This window comes from Serpula lacrymans (assembly GCF_000218685.1).
Source record: "Serpula lacrymans var. lacrymans S7.9 unplaced genomic scaffold SERLAscaffold_3, whole genome shotgun sequence".
NCBI classification, from domain to species: domain Eukaryota; kingdom Fungi; phylum Basidiomycota; class Agaricomycetes; order Boletales; family Serpulaceae; genus Serpula; species Serpula lacrymans.
In genome coordinates this window covers 245,065-266,743 of record NW_006763292.1, presented here as the reverse complement: position 1 = coordinate 266,743, position 21,679 = coordinate 245,065, and the positions used below count along the sequence as shown (strand labels likewise).

Genomic DNA, 21,679 nt, shown 5'->3' with positions numbered 1-21,679 from the left:
GCACTGGCGGCACTACTTGGAAGGTGCTAGGCACCAATTTGAAATTTGGACCGATGATAAAAATCTGGAGTATTTTATGACTTGAACCAAAGACAAGCCCGCTATGTGGTGTACTTGTCTAGGTTTAATTATAAATTAATTCATAAGCCTGGTGCTTCTATAAGGAAAGCAAACACTTTATCTAGAAGAAAGGATCATGCCAATGGCATTGAAGATGACAACAAAGGTGTCACCCTGATAGATCAATCCAGGGTTGCCAATATTTGAATCGGGCAAGACTCCGATCTTCTAGAAGTCTGCAAGAGAGACATCTCCTCAGAAGAGAAGGCACACCTTGATGGCAATTCACATTATTTATGGAAAAATGGGCTCTTCCATTATAAAGACAAAATTTATGTGCCTGAGTCAGCAAGGATCAAGGCAATAGATAGACATCACAACACTCCAGTGGCTGGGCACCCTGGGTGGCAACAAACTATGCAGTTGATCTCCAGAAATTACATGTGGCCTGGCATGGTCAAAGACTTACAGGAATACGTGAAATCCTGTCTGAGATGTGCCATGACAAAGAACTCACATCAACCGCCAGCCGGTAAACTCATGCTGAATTTGGTACCAGCTGGTCCCTGGCAGGATATATCGGTTGACTTTACGACAGATCTACCCAAATCAAATGGGTATGATTCAGTAATAGTGGTAGTAGATCGCTTCTCCAAAGAAGTAGTATTCATTCCCACCAACAAAACAATTACAGCCACTGGTACAGCAGACTTATTGAAAAATTTTGTATGGTCCACCCATGGGTTACTGGAAACAGTTATCTCTAATAGGGGACCCCAATTTGCTAGCAAATTTGCAAAACAATCTTTGTTGCATGCTGGGCATCAAACCTACATTATCAATGGTGCTCCATCCACAGACTGATGGACAAATGGAGAGGCTCAATCAAGAATTGAAGCAATACCTCCGTATATTTATTAATGACAAGCAGACAGATTGGGCCAAGTGGCTAAAAATAGCCCAGTTCTTGTACAATATCAAACAGTCTTTAGCTACAGGGAAAGCACCATTCGAGGTTACAAGATTGTACCTCCCCAGAATGGGTGTAGAGCCTGGTAAAAGCAAGAACAAGGCTGCAGGGAACATGGCAAAAGACATGAAGTCTGTATTAGACAAAACGCGCAAGGCACTATTCAAAACTGCAGAGCAGATGGAAGATAGGGCAGAGCGTAGACACTCTAAAGCCCCTGATCACAAGGTCGGCAACCTGGTCTGGTTAGATACTGACCACTTGAAACTAAATGGTCAGCAGTCTAGAAAACTGACCGAAAAGTGGATTGGCTCTTACTAGATTAAGGAAGTCAAACCTAACACAGTGGAGCTGGAACTCCCAAAATGAATGAGGGTAGTACCCACGGTCAACATTAGCCGTGTGAAACCCTACAAAAGGCTGCTTGCGGGACAGCGTGTAGTCCGGCCCGGACAGGTGGTAGTCGCCCAGGAAGGTGAAGAAGAACATGAAGTCAAACGGGTAGTGGATACACGCTTGAAGCGTGGAAAATTAGAGTTCCTAGTCCTATGGAAGGGCTATGGAGGCAAGGACAGAATGTGGGAACCAGAAGCCCATCTGGACAATTCCTGCGATTCTGTTCAAGAATTTTATGCTAAGAATCCCTCGGCTCCTAGGAAGCTTAGAGGCATGGATTCAACATTTTTTAATTCCCTTTTTCAACCTATGCCCAAAATTTTCACTACTACCTCTGATATTTGGTCTCGCCTGGAAGTCAAGCCTTAGAAGGGGGGTAGTGTTACAATAACACAATTTTCAGACTTTTAAATTTCATTCTCCTCTTCAACTTTTTTTTGTAGTTTTCACATCCTGTGCCATGCAGCACTTTCCATTATTATTCAAACTCCACTTCTCACGCTGCACTGCCTTTTCTATTTTTAGATACAAGTTTCCCACGCAATGGAGCTGGTCACATGGGCTGTGCCCCATGATATCATCAGCCACTACCTCCATCAACTGTACAGTACACATGTACAAACAAAGCTGTAGTAGTTTATATACCCCAATAGATCAAGGAGACTCCTCAGCGAGTCCTCTTGTTGTTTACCCACAACTAATTTGGTCCTATCCTAAGGGTAACCACTCCTTTTACTACCTTTATAGCTTTGTCTGAGTTGTGCGCCAGAGTAACAAACTCTAGGTCGTTACAACACCTTCGTTTTTCTCTGTGTACAACTGAAAATCACTGCAAATGTCCCAGGAGTGTCAGAAATCATTGTAGTATTTGTGTTGGTCAGGTATTTACGACCAACACTAATGGACAATGTCGAAGGGCATCTGCTGTTGCACCCAGTACAATCTACAGTTATATTCCCATGTCCATATATAAACATGACATTTTCTTGTCTCTGGGACAGAAAAGCCTGCCAGTTTGTCTTTTCTCATGAGATGTTGCTGACAGCTATAGCTTGATTTGCAAGCTCGTAAAACAGCATTCCCTTCATCCCTTCTGGAGAAAAAATCTATCCAATGTTCTCCAGGTCTATGATCGCTTCTTTTCTCTAGTTGATGTAAAAGTGGTCCAGGTGCAGATCCAACACATGCATACTCGTCCTCAAATATCATCCTTGTCTCCATTTCCAGCTGTTCCTCCATGAGCATATCCTGTTCCATCTGCTTCTTGTTTTTTTTTGCGTCTGGTACTTGGGACTGTGAGGGGAAATACTTTTTGAAGCAGGGCATTGGTAAATGAGCATGGAACTTTCCAAAGACCCCACAAAAGAGCCATACAGGAGCACCCGCATTGATTATAACTGATATTACATTGGTCCACAAACAGGGGTCACAAACACTGATGAACATTCCAGTGCACTTGACAGACTTGGAGAAATTGCCTATAACAGAAGCCCATAGTCCTTTAACCCACTCTGGATAAACTCCACAAGGTTCCTGTAGCATACGAGTTCATGGAGGGAATGGATCTTGCAAATTGCAACCTTTGCTCATTATAGCTAAAACAAATGAGCACAAGCTAAACAAAGGCAGGAAAGCAAAGCAAGATTTCAGGATAGCTCTGCATGTATCCTCCTCTATCTTGCGTTCTCAAAGATAGCCGAACATATGGGGGTAAGGGAAGGCCTTGGCCTTGAGAGGCCATAAAATGGGCCACTTGCAGTCAAGAGAACAAATGACATAGACTATTCCATCCTCCAGTCTTAACCACAACATGAGTAAGTCCTCTTTGAGGTAGTACTGGTCATTTAAATATTGCAAAGGGATTTGGGCAGGAAGGGAGAGTTGACTGAGCAATGGCCCCTTAAAACCAACTTCAAGTGGTGTGAATGCAATGTGGAGGTAAATATCAGATACTAGCACCTATTTTACACTTTACTTTTACTGTACTTTTACTTTCATTTTCTAAGTCATGTGGCTGATCACTTGACCATTTACTTTACTTTACATTTCGGACTTTTCATAGTCACATGCTAAACATCGGACTTTGAACTTTATTTACCAACTGTATAGTACCTCATGTATTGTGGTATAATATACTAGAGCAATACATGGGGAAGGACTCAGCGAATCCTCTCTTAGTGTCTACCAACGTTAGTGAAGATAACCTCCCTCCTTTGATAGGTTGTACACTTCCTATTCCTCCATTGAGTTGTTTGTGTTGTGCTCCAGTGCCCCAAAGATTGTATCTCGTTGGTGTTGTCACAAATATCTGAAGTAGGTGATATTTAAATGCCTTGCTGCTCATCCAAATGCACAGTGAATGCCAGGTGGTTAGTTTGTCCTGGAATCTGCTTTAGATATTAGTATCATTGAATAGAAGAAATGATTAAAAAAATTAAAACTTACGTGATTCATGCTGGAAATTGATAATCTTTGGGTAGCAGATTTGAGTGAGATGGTGTCTGTAGATCAGGATGAACATTGGTCATCATTTTAACACATAATATTTCTCCTGGGGATGTCTTAAGTGGCCCTTGAGAACATATACAGTGTATGCACAGTGTAAATGCAAAATTAGGGTGTTGATGGTGACCTAGGTAAATCAGAGTGTTTGGAAGTGGGAAAAGCATTGGAGTGTTGGGAGGGGATGATTGATTCATTGGTAAACGGGAATTTTCCTGGCAATATCTAAAAGAGAGCATATGAATTTATGCACAATATAAATGCTAGGCAATCAGTGGTGGTCGTGATGGTTAGGAAGAATAGTAGAAAGATATTAACATCAATGCAAAGATCACATGATACATACAAGTACCACACTGGCAATTCCTGAAATCTCAACTTGCTAACTTACCACCACCACCACCCACTATTATGGTCAGCAACTGCAATTGGGGTATTTTTACACCTTAATCATACGCTACACATTGCATGCAATGACCTTAAAGGGCAAGACATGAACCTATGTATGAAAAGACAACACCATTGCATATCAATTTTCCAGGAGTCTATAACAACTTCCCCACAACCCCTAACTAGCATCTCTCTATTGTCACCTCCGCCAACAGCAATTGGGGTGTTTCACATCCCAATCATACACTACATACCACAGGCAACAACTTTCCTTTTGCAACACTGGTAACACCCAACTCACCACCACCACCAATTGTGATTGGGGTGTTTCACAGCCCAATTGTGTGCTACATACCACAGGTGACAACCTTGGTTCTGCAAACTCTACCTTGACTCACCATATTAATACCATGATAATCACCACTGGCAAGTGGGATGTAAAACACCCCAATTGTACACTGCAATACATTGCATAATTATTTAATTGGGACAGGATATTTACAGTACTAGTACACCTTATATACAGCTAACTCCTTGCCCACTTTGAACCACCTGAATTGCTCTTTAAAAACATTCAGAGTTCTCTCGCAATAGCTGGAGCTCTGGCTTTCATACCAGTCATTCTTGTATAAGATCTGGGGAAGCTTGCAGACCAGATTTTCCTTGGAAAGGGATTTGTATTGCTACATGTTTGCCTGGCAGGTTTAGATCCTTGTTATGAGTATAAGTTGTCATCCTGGAGTTGAGTCTTATTAATAATACCGAGTTCCTTCTCAACATTTTTTCTCCAAAACATTGCCTTCACTCTGTACACTTTTTGCACTATTCCATCTTCATCTCTATCCACATTACTCTCCTCCAAACTCCTTCTATCTTCCCCTAAATATTTGACTAGGTCCTGCAGCCATTCCCAAACAGCAATGTCTGCTGCACTGTGTTGTTCCTTTATCTGGATTACCACCTTTAAAGTTTTTTTCTATGTTTATATTTCTGCATATAGATTTAATAAAAACATTGCAAGCAATTACATTGCTTTTTCTCTCCCTCTGTCTTGCCCACATTAACCTGTCCTCTTACCTGGCTACTAATCTGTTTTCTACGTTGTCCTACATTTCTAGTTCATATTTGGCAGTGATCTGCCCACATAGTATAGTAATAACCTTCCATCTTAGATGGGGCATTATTACCTGATAATATTACTATGTAGATGGGGCCAGTGGAGTCCAGCGGAGTGTGCCAGCCAGGCCATGTTAAAGGTGATATTATTGTGCCCATCATCAATGACCCGGCTGGGTGAGAGTCTGCTTGTTAAAGATGACCCGGCTGGGTCACAGGATGATGAGTGGCAAAGAGTGCAATAGCTGAGATACAGTGTGGTCTTACCTCCACTCTTGATAGATATCTGAGCTATTATTAAATCTTGATAACTCTGCCCTCTAAGGTCCTGATGGATTTGAGGCATCCATGAGACATTTTTGGGCATATATTTACATATAACAATACTATTATCTACTTGGATATTGGTATACCCAGGTCAAAGACATTTGTCTCTGTGCTTTCTTTTGGTTTTTCTGTCACAAATAGAGCACCAACACTAAAAGCAAGCACTCCTTTTCCACTATATCCTGGTTTCAATATTCAGGCACTGGTGGCATTGGATTTCCAGCTTTTGATGATGACTTGTGTACACTAGGGACCCCTATGTCAAAGACTGAGGGCCCGGGCATCCCTAACTTTGTGCTCCCGGGGTTATTACGATTAGGCCTCTTGCATGGCACCCCAATGTCAAAAATGTGTTTCTCAGGGTTGTTCTTAGGTCTCCTGGAGGGCACCCCAATATCAAAGATGTTTTTCCCGTTACGATTAGGTCTCTTGCATGGCACCCCAATATCAAAGATATTGTTTGTAAGAGTGGGTGCTGGGGAGAGATCTGAGGAAGGCCCCGGGGAGGGTACAGAGGAAGGACCCAGGGAGCATTCAGAGGAATCCAGGGAGCATTCAGATGAGTCAGATCCTCCAGGGATGGCAAATCGTCTGATAAGCCAGTTGACTCACTTGAAATTGCTGATGAAATGTATATCAGACCTTTTAAGTACAAATCAATGTATGAACCTACAATTCATGGTTGTTGGGTTATATATAGTGGGTAACATGGGTAAATCAAAAGAAAAAGTGTTTCAAGATGGTAATGGAGTAATATTTGAGACAATGGGACATACCTGAGGATGGTTCCCGGGCACTGGATTTGTACTGGGGAGTTGGTATTTGCAACATTTCTGGCATTTGATAAATACCAAGTCCAGCTTTCATCACATGCATTTTTCTCAAAATTCCCATGGGCACAATTTGTGACACCTGATCCATGTATATCGTGTCTGAACCCTTTAACATCTCAGTCACTCAGACATAACACTCTACACCACACTTTCAACACCTCCCCAACCAAAAACACCATCCCAATGTTTTTTTCCACCCAAGAAAAGATCTACACAGCCAACAAGCACATTAAGAAGGCCATTATGTACTGGCCCATAGTTCCTGTCCAACGCAGGGGTGTAGAGGATCTGCAGAGGAAGAGCATGGAGGAGCGGTGCAAACAGTGCAGGCTGGACAATTCTGCCTGCACCATAAGCAGAAGTAAGCAGACAAAGAAGTGGAGGACGTCCTGTGGCAAGTGCAGCCAGGAGAAGTACAAGTGCGGGTGGGACAATGATGCAAGCCTGGGGAGCAAGTCCTGGAAGCCAGTAGCCTCAGAGCCAGAAATGCCAAGGGCTCTGGTTGCCACTCCCAACCATCCCATCAAGATTGGGCCGCCCCGGGGAGCACCCAAGCTGGTCTACCAGCCCCATGGAACAACCAGGACCAGATTCACAATCAGGGTCCCCCCACCTTCACGAGCAGAAATCCCAGCTCCTGCTCACCACACTCCCCTACCTGCTGCATGCCATTCACCCCCTCTTCCCCCTTCAAGGAGGCCTCCCCGGGTGTCCCATAGAGAACCCAGGGAGATGGATGCCAATGCAATCCATCCCGGCCCCGAGATTGCCAGGATGAAAGAGGCCATCCCCTCTCCTGCCAGGGAGGTTTTGGATGCCGTGGCAAGGCTGCCATTGCCATCCCCCAGCCCCCTTCCCATTTGTCCCCGGGAGGCTGTTGATGCCCCCCCCCCAGACATCACACTCCCTCGGTCCAATACTCCCTTTGAATTCCCATCCTCATCCTTCCCTCCCACCCCGATCTCTCCCCACAGCACTCCCAACCCATCCAGGCAGGATAAAATGCCCTTGAACATTCCTGAAACCCCTCATCCATCCCCCGGGCCTCCCTCACTGGCCTTTTGAGGCCCAACAAGGGGATTCACCTCAGCCACCGAGGCCTCATACACCCCCGGGAGGTGAGGTCCCTATTGCTATCACTCCTCAAAGTGATGGCTGGGACCTCATTGACTTCAGCTTTACATCCCCGGTTCCCAGCCACATACAATGATTGTTCCCGGCACAGCAGTGGAGCCTGCCTCCTTCCTTGGAAGAAAGGGTAGCAAGGATGGAACAAAGGCAGGAGATCATTGGGGATCTCTATGAGAGGATTAGCCAGCTGGAGGATGAGGTAGCAAGGTTGAAAGCAAAGGAGAGGGAGTACAATTAGACAAAATCATAGTTCAATGGCCTTGTAATATAAATTTTATTTTTTCTTTCTTTTTTTCAACTAGATTTTATTTGCATATACTTAGTTTTTCCTCACTCACCACTCAGTGTACATTTAATTACTTTATCCATATAAATTTGAGCCACCCACACTACAATCTTAGTGTGATAATGTGTGATAAGAAACAAGTCTGAGAACTCTACCCCGGGCCCCATCAACATGATCCGGGACCTGTCTAACTTCAACACATCAATAAACTATCTGTAAGTGGTGCTTGGCAATATGGAAATGTTGCCCGGGAACGGTCTATAGCCAAGTGATCTATGATCTGTTGAGCCGGGCTGTAAGATCATCTAACCCGAGACAACTACAACACTCACATCCCCAGGTACACATTTTAAACCCAGGGATATTATGTACATTTATTACATTACTGTACAAGAGGTGTACCTACTATTCAACACCTCCTGGGTTTCTTTACCTTTAGCGTCTGATCTACCTTGGTGTCCTTGGCTTGTTGAAGCCACTTTACTGGACTATTACCTGACCTTGTCCTGTGTGCAATGTTCCCAGGTTCCCCATCCATCCCCTCATACCCATGTTTGGTGGGACTCTGCATTGCCTTTCTCACCATCCTGGGTAGAGGCCTTGCCTTGTCAGGGAAGGCGGATTCCAAGCTGTTTTGTATTGCAGTGGTCATGTCCCTGCACAATGGGAGGATAGTTTCACCCACTATGGCAAACTCAATATATGACCATGTCAGGTTGTCGTTCTCATCAGCAAATTGGATTGTATGAAAGTCCCAGCGCAGCATTTCTACTGCCAAACATATCAGGGCCATAGCTGTATAGTCCCTGATACCCATGTGGCTGTCCCAGGACCCTGGGTGATGTAGATAAGGCTGCACACGGAGCCACCTCAACAGGTTTTGAGTTCTATTGCCTTCATGATTCTCCAATAAAATCATGCTGTGGATGTAGCCCCATGAGGCCCATGACAGCCAGTAGTCCAAGTAATCCTCTGGCTGGCCATTACTCTGGGAGCCGGGCCCGGGCTTGTTTTTTGGTAGTTGGTACACTGCATCCACCAACTTCAGATATCCTCCTCAGTACATAAGCCGGCAAGGAACCTCCTCTAAGACTTGTGTGTAATAGAAGCATGCCAGGGACTGTCCTTGTCCACTTCTTCTACACCTACAGATTGCTGCCCTGAGATAGAGGGAGCCAGGACGAGGTTGGGCATCAGTTTGGAGGGCCCGGGCCTGGTTGTTAATTCCTGGAAGGCTACGGTTTGTTGCCTTGCAGCTGGTTTGGAGGGCCCAGGCTGGCTTCGAACGTTGGCACTGTGTTCATCATTGCTTAGAATTTCATTTCCTCTTGTTCCTTGTTGTGGATTTGATTCTGGGTGAAACCATTCCTACTTTGGGAAAGACTCTCTTCATTGCTGCCTTTGCTGCCTTCTCTTTACCCTTTCCTTTATTGGCTACTGGGTGCAGACTAGATTTGAACCTGAAGGTAACTTTGGCATTTATATTGTTCTTCTGGTTGTACCAATGGTCCAATAGACACCGGGTCTCCTCCTTTGTCATACATGATGGTTCCCAGAACTTGTACCCCTTTGGCAAGTCGATATAGTTGCCTGGGCACTCCGCAAGGCTGGTCCAAGGTACTGAAGCCTTTGCGTTTCCAGTGGAAATCTGGTAATGTGTTGTCAGAAAAGACCTGATGATAGCCTGTAGGTCTGAAAAGGTTGCCAGGGAAGACAGATCCTCATCTACAAGGATGGGATATTCATTGTTGTTGAGTGGAATCTTGATCTTTTCTTTCTGCTTGCTTGGTAGGCTCTCCTTTGGCACAGACCCATCTATATCAGCTATATACAGTTCAATACTCTGGGATGTTTATTAATTAAGCTGGAAACTTACTAAACTGACTTTGTGCATACTTGCCCCAAGCCTCCCATATCTTTACATTTTGCCAGTTGGGTTGTACCTTGCTAAAAAGCTCAAACCCGGCTTCATCATTTTGCTCATGGCTGCAATTAAAGCAATCAGTTTTAGTGACCACACACCCAATTTGAGACATGGGGTCCATAGACTACTTACAAGGACATGCAAATGGTTCTATTTGTATCTCTATGGGCGGTGAGCACAAAACTCAACATTCCCAGATCCCGGATTGCTTGCATCTGGAAGTCCTTCATTACTTTCCTACCCTTGATTTCAGCAGCTCTGGGTATCTTGAGTCACTATTTGTCCCGGATGAGTAAAGGACATGATACTCACTTTTGTCTCACCTCCTCTTATGGCCCATTAATATACCACTCCTCACACTTCTCTTTTAGTTCGGCCAGTGAGTGTGTTGAATTGACTAGAAGCTTCATATAAGCTGTTAATAGATCGTAGACCTGAAGCGTAAGCCTGAGGAACTTGAATGAGAACTTGAACACCGTGAGTGACTCACTTGCCAACTCGGAGTTGTCAGGCTGGCCGTACTGCGTTAACTTGAACCAGTACTGGCAGTACTGGTTCAAGTTGGCACAGCCTGAGTGTTGAATGTATTATTTTTGGCATGCATCACGGTCCCTGGGGTCCGGAATCTCTCTTAACCTGGCCTAAGGCTACTTGTGCACGTGTACCCATGAGTCGCCTTTTATAAGGAGTTTGACTTTGTACTAACAGCAAAAACAATACTGATCTTATTCCTCAAGAAGCAAGTCTAGCACTGTGACCACACCAACAAGACACAGTCTTGGGGCACTGGAGCACAACAACAACAACAACTCAGCGGAGGAAAAGGAAGTGTACAACCTATCAAAGGAGGGAGGTTGTCATACTAATGTTGGTATACACTAGAAGAGGACTCGCTGAGTCCCTCCCCATGTATTGCTCCAGTATATATACTAAAATACATGAGGTACTGTGCAGTTATAAATAAAGTTCAAAGTCCGATATCTAGCATGTGACTGGTCACATGATGAGTCTAGACACTGGTCAGGTCCTGTGTCACATGATCAGTCATGTGATTATGAAAAGTCCCAAAAATGTAAAGCAAAGTCAATGGTCACATGATCAATCATGTGACTTGGAAAATGAAAAGTAAAAGTATAAAAAGTGAAGCATAAGTAGGTGCTGGTACGTCAATTGTAACAGTGATCATTCTTTCAGCCCGTATGCAAACAAGAGTTGCTTTCGTCTGGGAGACCGGTATTGGAATTATAGTGTTCAGAAGTCGCAGGAATCTTTCAGGCAGCTCATTGATATTGTTGGAAACCCAACCTTTTGTTAGAATATACTCTGACATACCAATACTCCATAGGATAATACCTCTGATTTGTAAGCCAGCCCAGTATGCAGCAGCTATTCTGTGTAAGACGTCCATGGTTGCATGTCATGTTTAAGATCCTACATTGTATAACCTTGGCCATATAGCTCAATTGGTAGAGCCGCTGGCATGTATCCAGAAGGTTCCAGGTTCAATCTCTGGTCTGGTTATTATCCAATTTTATCACCTTTTGTCCTGAAGACGTTCAAAATTTGAAGTGGAGCACAATCAACAAGGACTTGGGCCTCAATAATCTCAATGGTGAATGGCTAGATCAGGATGCAGGCTGGCAAAAAACACCTGTAACTGTTTTGGTTCCATTTCATAGCAGATCAGCGGACCCTGGAACTCATGACCATCATGTTACTGATTTATTCCATTATTCACTCATTCAGATTCTTCACAATAAACTTGCAAACCCTTGTGATGACCAGCTTTTTCATTATGAGCCATACAAACTGTTCTGGCATCCAAGTGATCAATTGCACGAAGCTCGAGTCCACGGCGAGGCTTATACTTTGGACGCATTTCTGAAAGCTCATCATGAACTTCAAGAATCCCCACCAGAGCCCGGGTGCAACCTTCAATGTGTGCTGGCTGGTTTCATGTTTTTGTCAGATTCCACCCAACTTACTTCCTTTGGCAATGCAAAACTTTGGCCGCTTTATGTTTATTTTGCCAATGAATCCAAGTATTGTCGCACCAAACCATCCTGTCACTTGTGCAACCATGCGGCCTATTCTCAATCTGTGAGTGCTGTCTCTATTGTAGCTCATTCACACTGTTTGACTTTTTTTTATTGATTTATAGCTCCCAGACAGCTTCAAAGATTTTGCAAAGACTCACACTAGCAATAGCAAGCTTACTAGCGCCTTCATGACACATTGTCAGCGCAAGTGTTTTTATGCACAATGGTGTATTCTACTTCATGATGAATTCCTACATGCGTATCAGCATGGTGTCATCATCAAGTGTTGTGATGGCATTGATTGTTGATTTTATCCCTGCATCCTAACCTAATCAGCAGATTACCCTGAAAAGTAGGTCCAACATGTTCTGTGCAACAATCCTGCTCATCTTATGTAGGATATTAATAGCGAGTATAAAAAACCTTGGAAACTGTCCCTGTCCTCGGTGTTTAACACCTATGACTTTGGTTCCCAATATTGGACAAGACGCCAGTATGCTGAATTGAGTTGTCAACATCTGCATTGACAACGCTGATCAGCAGAAGAAGGTTGCAGTTGCTCATGATTTAATCTACAAGAAGAAATATGCTGTGAACAGCAACAAAGTTAATGGATTCCTGATGGCCAAATCCTTAGTTCCAACTTTGGTGCATAATAGTGGTGTCTGAAGATGGGAAACACACTGACTGCTGGCACTCTTCCATATTACAGAATGCATTCTCCCACAGGCTGGGTCCATTGGGTTCCAATTTATATTCAATGTTCGTTGTTGATTTCATGCATGAGGTCGAGCTAGGGGTGTGGAAGTCCCTTTTTGTCTATCTTCTACGGATATTAGATACTGTCAATGGGGGGCTCTTAGATAGATTGGATCTAAGGTTAGTCTTTGTTTATTCTCTTAAGACTCAGTGTTAACAATTGTCAAAGATATCGCCAGATCCCAACTTACGGAAGTGATACTATTTGGCAATTCACAGCTAACACATCTGAAATGCAAAGAATGACAGCCCACCATCTTGAAGACTTGCTGCAGGTAAGCCCTTCACATTTCTTTTGACATTTTTGCAGCATTTTAATTCTTCCACTATGCAGCGTACCATTCCTGTATTCAATGGCTTAATTCCAGAACCACACAACACTCAAATATTGAGCTTGCTACTCTGCATGGCTCATTGGCATGGTTTAACTAAACTACACATGCATACGGACAATACTCTGAAAATATTAGATGCAGTAACTAAAAGTCTAGGTGATAAATTACAAAAATTTGCTGCAAATACTTGCTCTGCTTTCTGTGTTAGGGAACTCTGGGGTGAAGCCGATGCACAAAGGCGCCGTCAAATCCGGCAAGGCACTGACATTCAGTCGACATCATCAGGAGCTGCCCAAAAACACAAGACATCCAACCTATAAACCTATAAACTCCATGCGCTCGGGGATTGTCCTGCACAAACCAGGTTCTTCATCAGGAAAATGTGACTTAGATATAAATACAATAAATTGCAAAATATATGCTATAATAGCAAAAATATCTGTTATATCTATAAGTGTGATCCTTGAAAAGTCCCCTACTCTACATGCATGATTATCAATAAATATCATAAAAAGTGGTTTATAGCACAGTCGTTAAAACAAAAATGACCTTGCACTTTTTCACTATAATTCACTCTAAGTGCAATTATATCAATCCATACTCAATTATATCCAAAAAAAGCACTAATAAATCAAATTATATTGATTTTTAAAAATGCTGCAGGAATAATATTTATAAAAACAATTTTGACGCTTTTGCTGCTTCCTCTAAAGCATCAAAATCAAATATAAGCTCAGAAACATCAGATTGCCCCCTCCCCCCACTGTCATACAACCATTCCTACAAAAATACTTGAGGTTAAGAAAACATTTCAATATAAATATGTAGTAAGCTCTTACCAAATATATTCATCAACCCCACCAACCACAGCCACCAGGTATGTAGGAGAATGTTTCTAAAAGTTGTCCAGCAACCTCATATGATGATCCCACCTTGTAAAAGTATAATAAGTACAGATTTATAGTGATTGAGGTGATGTACCTAGCAGAAAATGCTGTCTCTGAGAATTCTATTGTGGCATTGTTGATAGCACCTAGCAAAGCATATTCAATCTGGTAAACAATATTGATTGTTAATTTTATTTAAAAAAAAGATATGAACACTTACAGAGCATGCTATTAGAGCCAAAGGTCTTTCAGAAGTAGCCTAGAAATTGTGAATAGTAATATCAAATAACGCCAACATAAATAAATTTAATAATATCACTGTTATAGTTTGAAGGTGGTGATGATGGAGAAGGAGTACTTTTTGCAGCTCTACCCCTGGCCATCAGATAACTGCATTATTTAGAATGTATAATCCTAGGTATTGGAGTCCTGAAAACCAAGCCAATGATACAAGTTCAGTATATGTGGCAAAGATGAAAGATACAAATGATACAAACAAATACAAATCTAAAATAATAGTTTCAGCAGGTGAAAGTGAAAAATTCTTGTGCACCAATATAGGGAGAATATGACAGTGAAAATAAATATACCAAATCCAATGCACAGAGGCCCATTTGCAGCCCAAATGGTTGAACCCATTTGAGTTTTTATTTTGGTTTAGTATAGTATTGAAATGACAATGTGAAAAGGTAAATAAAATTTGCACATTTTGACAATGTGTGCCACAGTATTGAGCCATAATAGAGGGCAGGAGTGCGCTGCAGCACAGTAGCATTTTCCCACAGTTGACAACACATTTTGCTCAACACTATAGGCATTATAGAGAGATCTGACTGCTTTTTGAGACATTTAAACTCCGATTGTAACACTTTCCCGCGTGTCAAGCCAGCCAATTTTTCTGAATTGGCTTTAAGAATGAATGCAAGCTGGCTAACTCAGCCAGAAACTTGGCATACAGAAAATGTACTAGATATATGTTCCACATTTTTACTTAACAATTGGACTAGCAAGTTTGCATACCAAACAATCTGGTAGTAATTAGTAGTGGATAAAATATCATTTTTATGACATGTATAGATCACTATAGGTCACTATAAATCAATATAAATCAATATAATGCACATTTTGCTATAGTTGCTATCATTGGTAAAAGTTCCAATTATATCCAACTATAGCAAAATCATGTTTTCCTGATGGCCTTTGGCACTACAGACTCCTATTCCACCGAGCCCGTAAGTTCACCTAACCATATCTTGCTTCATTTGTAATAACCAGTGCCCAGGGTGAATTAGAGCACTGGACAGGGAAGTCTAGATACAAAAGAACCAGCAAGAAAACCTGCACTGAACAGCTTACTCACATTGAGCGTCGGGAGGCCCATATATGTCTCATGCACCAGAAGCTCGGCATGTCTTCTGAGGATTGTGCCGTTGCTACTGATCAGGAGGCCAGCACTCTTGATAACCATCATCACATAGGAAGTCTCAAAACTCACCTTTGCACATCACATTCTTCTCCAAAATGTACTCCCGCAATCCAGCTTGCACGGTAAGGGGCAAATCAATACTGTACAATACCAGTATCAATCTGATTTGCTATAGGATTTTGTACCAAACCTCAAGGTTGACTTACATCACTGTATGCAATCAACTCTTCTCACTCCTAATGTTTCCGAGTGTCACCTTCATGATCCCTCACTGAACCAGCAACCTTCCATTCAAGTCATATTAAAAATGACAGAATGTATACTCGCAACATCTTTTGCATCAACTACACAACATACGACATCCACCGAGCACAAGATATTGTTAACCCATGCACAGATCATTGCAATATTATGTTACTAGCTCCTCTGGATGGATTCGACACCAATCTGCGACACCCCTCCCACCCATTCTATTATGCTCATGTTCTAGGCATTTACCACGCAAACATTGTATGTACTGGTCAAGAAGTCACAACTTATCACACGTGTAAGATGGAATTTCTATTCGTGAGGTGGTACAAATTGTGTGATCCTTTGGACAGAGAAATAGACTCAGGCTGGTACAAACTCAACATGCTACATTTTGTTCCCATGGCTGAAGATGATGCTTTCGGCTTCGTCAACCCAGCCAATGTTCTGCAGAGTGGCCACCTAGTGCCAGCATTTCACAAAGGGAAATTACATCCCAATGGCATTGGGATGTCCAAATTTGCTCAGGATGCACAAGATTGGAAAAAGTACTATGTCAATTGGTCCCAGCTATGTTTAACGCTAAAGAAACCTACCAATATGTTTCTTACAGGTTTGTAGATTGAGATATGATGATGCGGTATCATTGGGGCTTGGGGATCGGCTACACATATGCCTGCGGTGAAACATTTGAAGGCATTGACAGACTTGGGGTCTTTCTATAATGGGTTATTGCACAACCCTGGGTTCTGGATTGCTATTCTGGTGTGCCATTAAGCAACCTGTCGTCACTACATCAGGAAGATATGGTTTGGCTATAAGTGCTAACAAGTACACATTAATACATAATTTTTGATATTATAGCAAATATATTGGCCATATCAGTTCATATCAATTAGTACAATTAGTAGACAGTCAGTTGCTCTATAGCATACTATAGTATATCTATTTTGCATCTAGAATGGTTTCAAGCACAGTGCCAAAACCCAAAATGACTGTGCTTTAGTTTCTATAACTGCTTTATTTCACTCTGAACTGAATATAGAGTATATTATAGTCATTATAATGTACATTCTACTGAGATATATACACAGTACCAAGTAAGCTATAAGGTTATATGACTATTAAAACACAAAGCTTGAATATGCTACTGAAAAACCAGAAACAAAACTTACTACATACAATTATCCATACTAGTGCAATGTCATCCTTCCACAGTGAGCACCCACCTTTCAGAGCCTTACACAATATTATAGACAGCATTGAGCACTCTTAAATGATTCAAACCTATGATAATACACTGATATTAGTTTGGAAAATTTGTACAAGTGTTTAAAACTTATCTAAACTTCAAGTCACCATCCAGCCAATAACATTTTTCTTCTTGTGCTTTGAGGTCATGCAAGACAGTGAGTGGGATAGGCAGGGGAGGCGGCATCCATTCTTGAAGAGCCTTGCACACTGTCATGGACAGTGTAAAGCACAGATATTTCAAGCTCCGCTCCAACATGGCAGAACATATTGTACATATTGAAGCGGAGTTTTAATGACTTGGAGAGAGTGGTCAAAGAGACTTACCCTCCAGTGGGGCATAGATAAATTGGATGAACTGGATAGATAGATATATAGATGTGGATGAGCTGTTACTGTGTACTCAAATATAATACTTTGCATAAGGTAAAGCAACTGTAATTTGATTGAATTATATACATATTTATATCTGTTTTCACTACATCTGTGAGCATGTCACATCCAACAAACTTTCAGTTCAATATATCATTATAAACCACAATATTGCTCAACACATTCACCAAGGCACTTCCCACAAAACTTTTCTCTTCTCTACATACTTGTGTGTGGGCTTAAGATAATTTTGTCCCATTTTTATTTTTATTTTCCCCCCCAATAACTTTGTATCGAGGAGTGTTGAAATGTTAATACACTAACATTCTAGTTGCGATACTATCAGATCACACACCTGACTTCCTTTCTCTCCTTTATATATATAAGAATTCTTACGATTTCCCCCTTCAGTAGATCAGAATCTACTGAAGGGGTATGTTATTTCAGTCTTCTACTACGATAACAGTAACTTATTTATCTCTATTACAGTACTGATAGAACCTAGTTTCAACGCATCAATATGATGATATGTAATTCAGACTTGGTACCCTATGGTAACCAGAAATATACACTTCTTACAACAATCTACTTGCTTATCATGAATCTCGCTCGCATCATGAATTCTCGCAAACGTTAATCAATCTCAGCACGGTTGTTACCATTGGAAAATTCTGCGTATGAATGCTGCGTCCCTTTGTGCAGATGTTGAATGATCACGAGAACTGGAGCGGGCTGTGTTGAATCGATGAAGCTCTTCGGTGTCCGAGTTGGGCAATGGTGCCATCCGCGTCATTTGCACCTGTACCGACATGTTTTGGCATAAAGCATTATTTACAAGATGATGGTACTTACGTCTTCCGGCATAAGAAATTCATTAAAAATTAGAGTCCCTATCCGAGGCCTCTCAGGAAAATCATAGTCTCTGGAGGTATCACATTGCACTTGACATTGGGCTGTGCTTTGGATGAACTTTCCAAACATATTGAACTTGCCCCAATGTATTTGACCGTGGTCGGATGGATGATAATCAGGGTTACCTTCTTGTGCGCGAATGAGGTCGGACATATGAACCTCTCTATACGAACGCGGTTAGCCAAGCCTCACATTGTAATAATAACTTACAAGGCAGGAATGCAGGCACCCTTCGTGTTCCTTAAAGCCATCCTGTAAGCTTGGTGAGCCCCTCTGTGCTGTAGTAAGACATCCCACGATAGGAGGTTTTTGAAGTGTTCTGGGGCCTTAGTCCTGAAAACTTCCATGGTGTCATCTCCTTGAAAGGTGGAATTGTTGATACCAGCCACAAAAGCTCGCAGAGCCGAGTAGTTGTTGAGAGCGCGCAACTTATGAGCTATGTCCACAAATTTCTCGATCTGGCGGGCTCGATGCCTTGGTTTGTCGTGGCAAAGGATAAGCGACACTACCCTGAAAATGATGGTGAGAAGATCAAGTTATAATCAAGCGCCATCTAAGCGCACCAGTCAGCGAGATGGCTAGATATTGCATTGAATCGCGAAATTGTGTCAGAATCCGAGCTCTTTTTCCCTGTAACAAGTGTATAGTGAAGCCAATCTCTTGGCTTCAAAGGATAAGTAATGGTAAATATACAGCAGTCCTGGAGGCAATACCTCGATGCTCATGAAAGCCACTACTTCCACCCTTGTTATCTCCTGCGCAATATCTCCCGAATCCAGGTTCTGTATATCCGACGATATCTTCAGAAGCTCTTTGAGGAGCTGTTTCGTTGACATTTCCTGGCTATCTGGGTGATTGGTGGGGGATGGGATAGACGGCACGAGGGAACTAAGTGGTAAACTTAGTTTACGTTCCCTGACTGCGTAAAAAGGTAATATAGAGTCATCGTATAGAGGAACGAGTGAAGGAGAACTGGTGATGGGCGAACGAACATGACTGTTGAGGAATTCGTCTTCGTCACCGAATGGGCTATAGGGATCATCGTTTTCTTCCGCTAGGACCTCACATTTCTGTGCCCAGGCAGCATCCTTATCCACGAGACTAGAAGCTTGCTCTAGAAAAGGGAGGAAATCGGAGCCATAATGAAGTAAATAAGTTTTGGCGATGATCGACTTCACTAGTGCGTTGAGTGCACCCGAAGCGCCTGGCACTGCGAAGTCATGCGCATAGGTTTCCATCCAAGACTCAAGCAAGTGACAGATTCTAAAATACATGTGAGAGAGTTTATTTCTGCATATATTATAAGTTGCACCTCATTTGAGCATAACATGCCAACATAGGATCACCAGGTGAGGTATCAAGATGGCGCATACGCTTTTGCATCGCTAACAGTACACTACGAGGAGTTGCAAACCGCCGGTAGGTAAGCAAGAAATTCGAAATATATGTCGGATCTGTGATTAAAAAGATTAATACAATTTCTGCGAATAACAAGGATGATTTATAACTGTACCATCCCCGCTGACTGCCAGGAAAAGAAGTTTGTCGAGAAGCTCTTCCAGAGTGGCATACTGTACAGGACGACTAAATAAGATCTCAGCTAATGCATCAATTGATTGCAAGGGTGAGAATCACCTGAGCTTCTCTTTTTTATCGACCTGAGCTCCCAAACTTGGGGGGGGTGATTTATAGTTCACATGGTCATAGTCAGTCAGATTCCATTGATTAGACTGTTTCTTTTCTGGTGGATCGAGATGAATAGTCGATGTGTTACGGTTTAGATCAGCGGTCAGGGGTGTGCGCGTCGGAGATGTAGAAGAATGCAAGGAATACACTGGAATTTCAAGTGCTGTGACCTGAGATGGACAAATTTGTTTGTCAACTACTACGCAAATATATTATCACAGCATCTACCATTTTTGGATGATCTAAAAGGAGAGGAGATACTAAAGATTCAGGAGATGCTGGATTCCGCTGGTCGGGCTGTGAGGTCGGGAGTCGAAGGCCTATAACGATAAAGAGATGTGTAGAATGCGCTAAGATGAATATATTAACTTACTGCGTGTAAGTAAAATGGATCTTAATATCCAATTGAATGATTTCCCCATCTTTGTCTTCCCGTCATCTTGTACAATTGAAACTTCGACGAGACCTAAATCAAAACCTTGAAAAAGTTCTGAGGCAATTTGGGGGTCGACTGTGGTATTTAGATCGGATTTGCAGGCCAGTCCAACTGTGGGAAGTCTGAAAGGGTGGGACATCCCTGACGATTGATAGAGAAGTTGTAATGAGCCGTGTACTTTGATGCAGAGATATTTATGATATACATACGGAGAAATCGCGCCACAGGCTCGAAAGAAGAATTATCCGATGCGTCATAACAAACAAATATTCCGTCCACTTGGGGAACGGAAACCAATGTAGTGATATCCATTTCGTAGATGAGTAGATGAATATTTAATGAAGATTCACTTTGCCTAAGCCATTCCAACCGGCGGTCGTCTTGCAAAGTGGCAAATCAACGTCAAGCACGAAAGCAATTCCACAAGACTCACAGCGATATAGTATACCAAATGGTAAGCTACAAATTTCGGTCGTGGAGTATCCGTACGTGCTGGCATCTTGGTGGATTACGGTGGATTTACCACATCCGGGAGAGCCGATGACAGCAATGAGCAGCTCCAATCCATTACGGAACTTTTGCGGGTGATAAGTAAGTGCAACGCTCATGGGGAGAGTTAAAGCTCTACCGAAGGCCGTTTGCTTTCTCCACTAGCGATCAAACCCCAGCTACCGATGCGATTTCGTTTGCTCCCGCTACTTCCAAGCGAGTGATGGGCAAGTTGGGACATTTGTGCTAATATCTTGGAGCTAAGAGGATGACTTTCCTCGCTCAGAGGAGAAACCTCAGTTGGATAGAATAAGTTCGACGCAGGGTTCTGCAAAGTGACACGGGGAGGAAGTATGAGATCACCGAGAGGCAGTTGCCGATCAAAATCTTGACTTTGCGCCGAAGCCTGTCTGTCTCCTTCCATGTGAACAGGATACCATGCTTCAAGCTCTAGGGTGTCGGTCGTTAAGGTACTATTTTGACGGGAATATCTGGCGCTAGAGCTACGGCGAAGGCGAGTCGACGAATGGTGATCACGGGAAATAAAATCTTCCACTCCACAGGAAGATAAATTATTGCCCAAGTTAGTACTAAATTGAGGTTTACGTCGACTCCTGCCTTCTACCAAAACCGACCGCTCACAATCAATAAAAGAGTCGACGGAAGTTGATTTTCGTAGACCGCGATATGGAGGGAAAATAGACTGGCGGTCTAAGAGCTTTGAGTTTACGGGTGGAACTTCCATGGACAACAAGGGATTAGATTCTGATCTGGAGTTTTGAGACGTTAGAGAAACTGGAGGTTGTTGGACCAGAGAATCCACTGACACCAGAAGGGGTAGTGCGGTAGAGGCTCGAGACGACAACCTTGGAGTCTCAGCGGACTGTGGCGTGATTCGAGAAG

At 42.6% G+C, this 21,679-nt stretch overlaps 4 protein-coding genes across 4 annotated transcripts; 1 reads left to right on the top strand and 3 right to left on the bottom strand.

Moving 5' to 3' along the window:
- Window positions 1–5,033: 5,033 nt before the first annotated feature.
- On the bottom strand, window positions 5,034–7,610 carry SERLADRAFT_405839 (uncharacterized protein; the record flags this gene model as incomplete). Its single annotated transcript, XM_007314330.1, has 8 exons — window positions 5,034–5,294; window positions 5,396–5,424; window positions 5,702–5,827; window positions 5,848–5,936; window positions 6,374–6,382; window positions 6,538–6,673; window positions 6,744–6,938; window positions 7,253–7,610. The coding sequence occupies 8 exons, from the start codon at window positions 7,608–7,610 to the stop codon at window positions 5,034–5,036; spliced, it is 1,203 nt and encodes a 400-aa protein (XP_007314392.1).
- A 1,487-nt stretch (window positions 7,611–9,097) lies between these two features.
- Window positions 9,098–10,047, bottom strand: SERLADRAFT_434049 (uncharacterized protein; the record flags this gene model as incomplete). Its single annotated transcript, XM_007314329.1, has 4 exons — window positions 9,098–9,363; window positions 9,431–9,835; window positions 9,888–9,997; window positions 10,034–10,047. The coding sequence occupies 4 exons, from the start codon at window positions 10,045–10,047 to the stop codon at window positions 9,098–9,100; spliced, it is 795 nt and encodes a 264-aa protein (XP_007314391.1).
- Window positions 10,048–15,148: 5,101 nt separating this feature from the next.
- Window positions 15,149–16,636, top strand: SERLADRAFT_405837 (uncharacterized protein; the record flags this gene model as incomplete). The annotated part of the gene is made up of 8 exons (XM_007314328.1): window positions 15,149–15,187; window positions 15,238–15,503; window positions 15,557–15,593; window positions 15,872–15,891; window positions 15,984–16,243; window positions 16,337–16,395; window positions 16,495–16,544; window positions 16,591–16,636. 8 exons carry the CDS (start codon window positions 15,149–15,151, stop codon window positions 16,634–16,636), a joined length of 777 nt encoding a protein of 258 aa, XP_007314390.1.
- A 1,079-nt stretch (window positions 16,637–17,715) lies between these two features.
- SERLADRAFT_445807 (uncharacterized protein) lies at window positions 17,716–21,356 on the bottom strand (the record flags this gene model as incomplete). Its single annotated transcript, XM_007314327.1, has 13 exons — window positions 17,716–18,052; window positions 18,106–18,328; window positions 18,376–18,675; window positions 18,729–18,829; window positions 18,879–19,428; window positions 19,478–19,619; window positions 19,679–19,749; window positions 19,801–20,021; window positions 20,080–20,171; window positions 20,225–20,428; window positions 20,497–20,667; window positions 20,721–20,862; window positions 20,916–21,356. The coding sequence occupies 13 exons, from the start codon at window positions 21,198–21,200 to the stop codon at window positions 17,909–17,911; spliced, it is 2,646 nt and encodes an 881-aa protein (XP_007314389.1).
- Window positions 21,357–21,679: the final 323 nt, after the last annotated feature.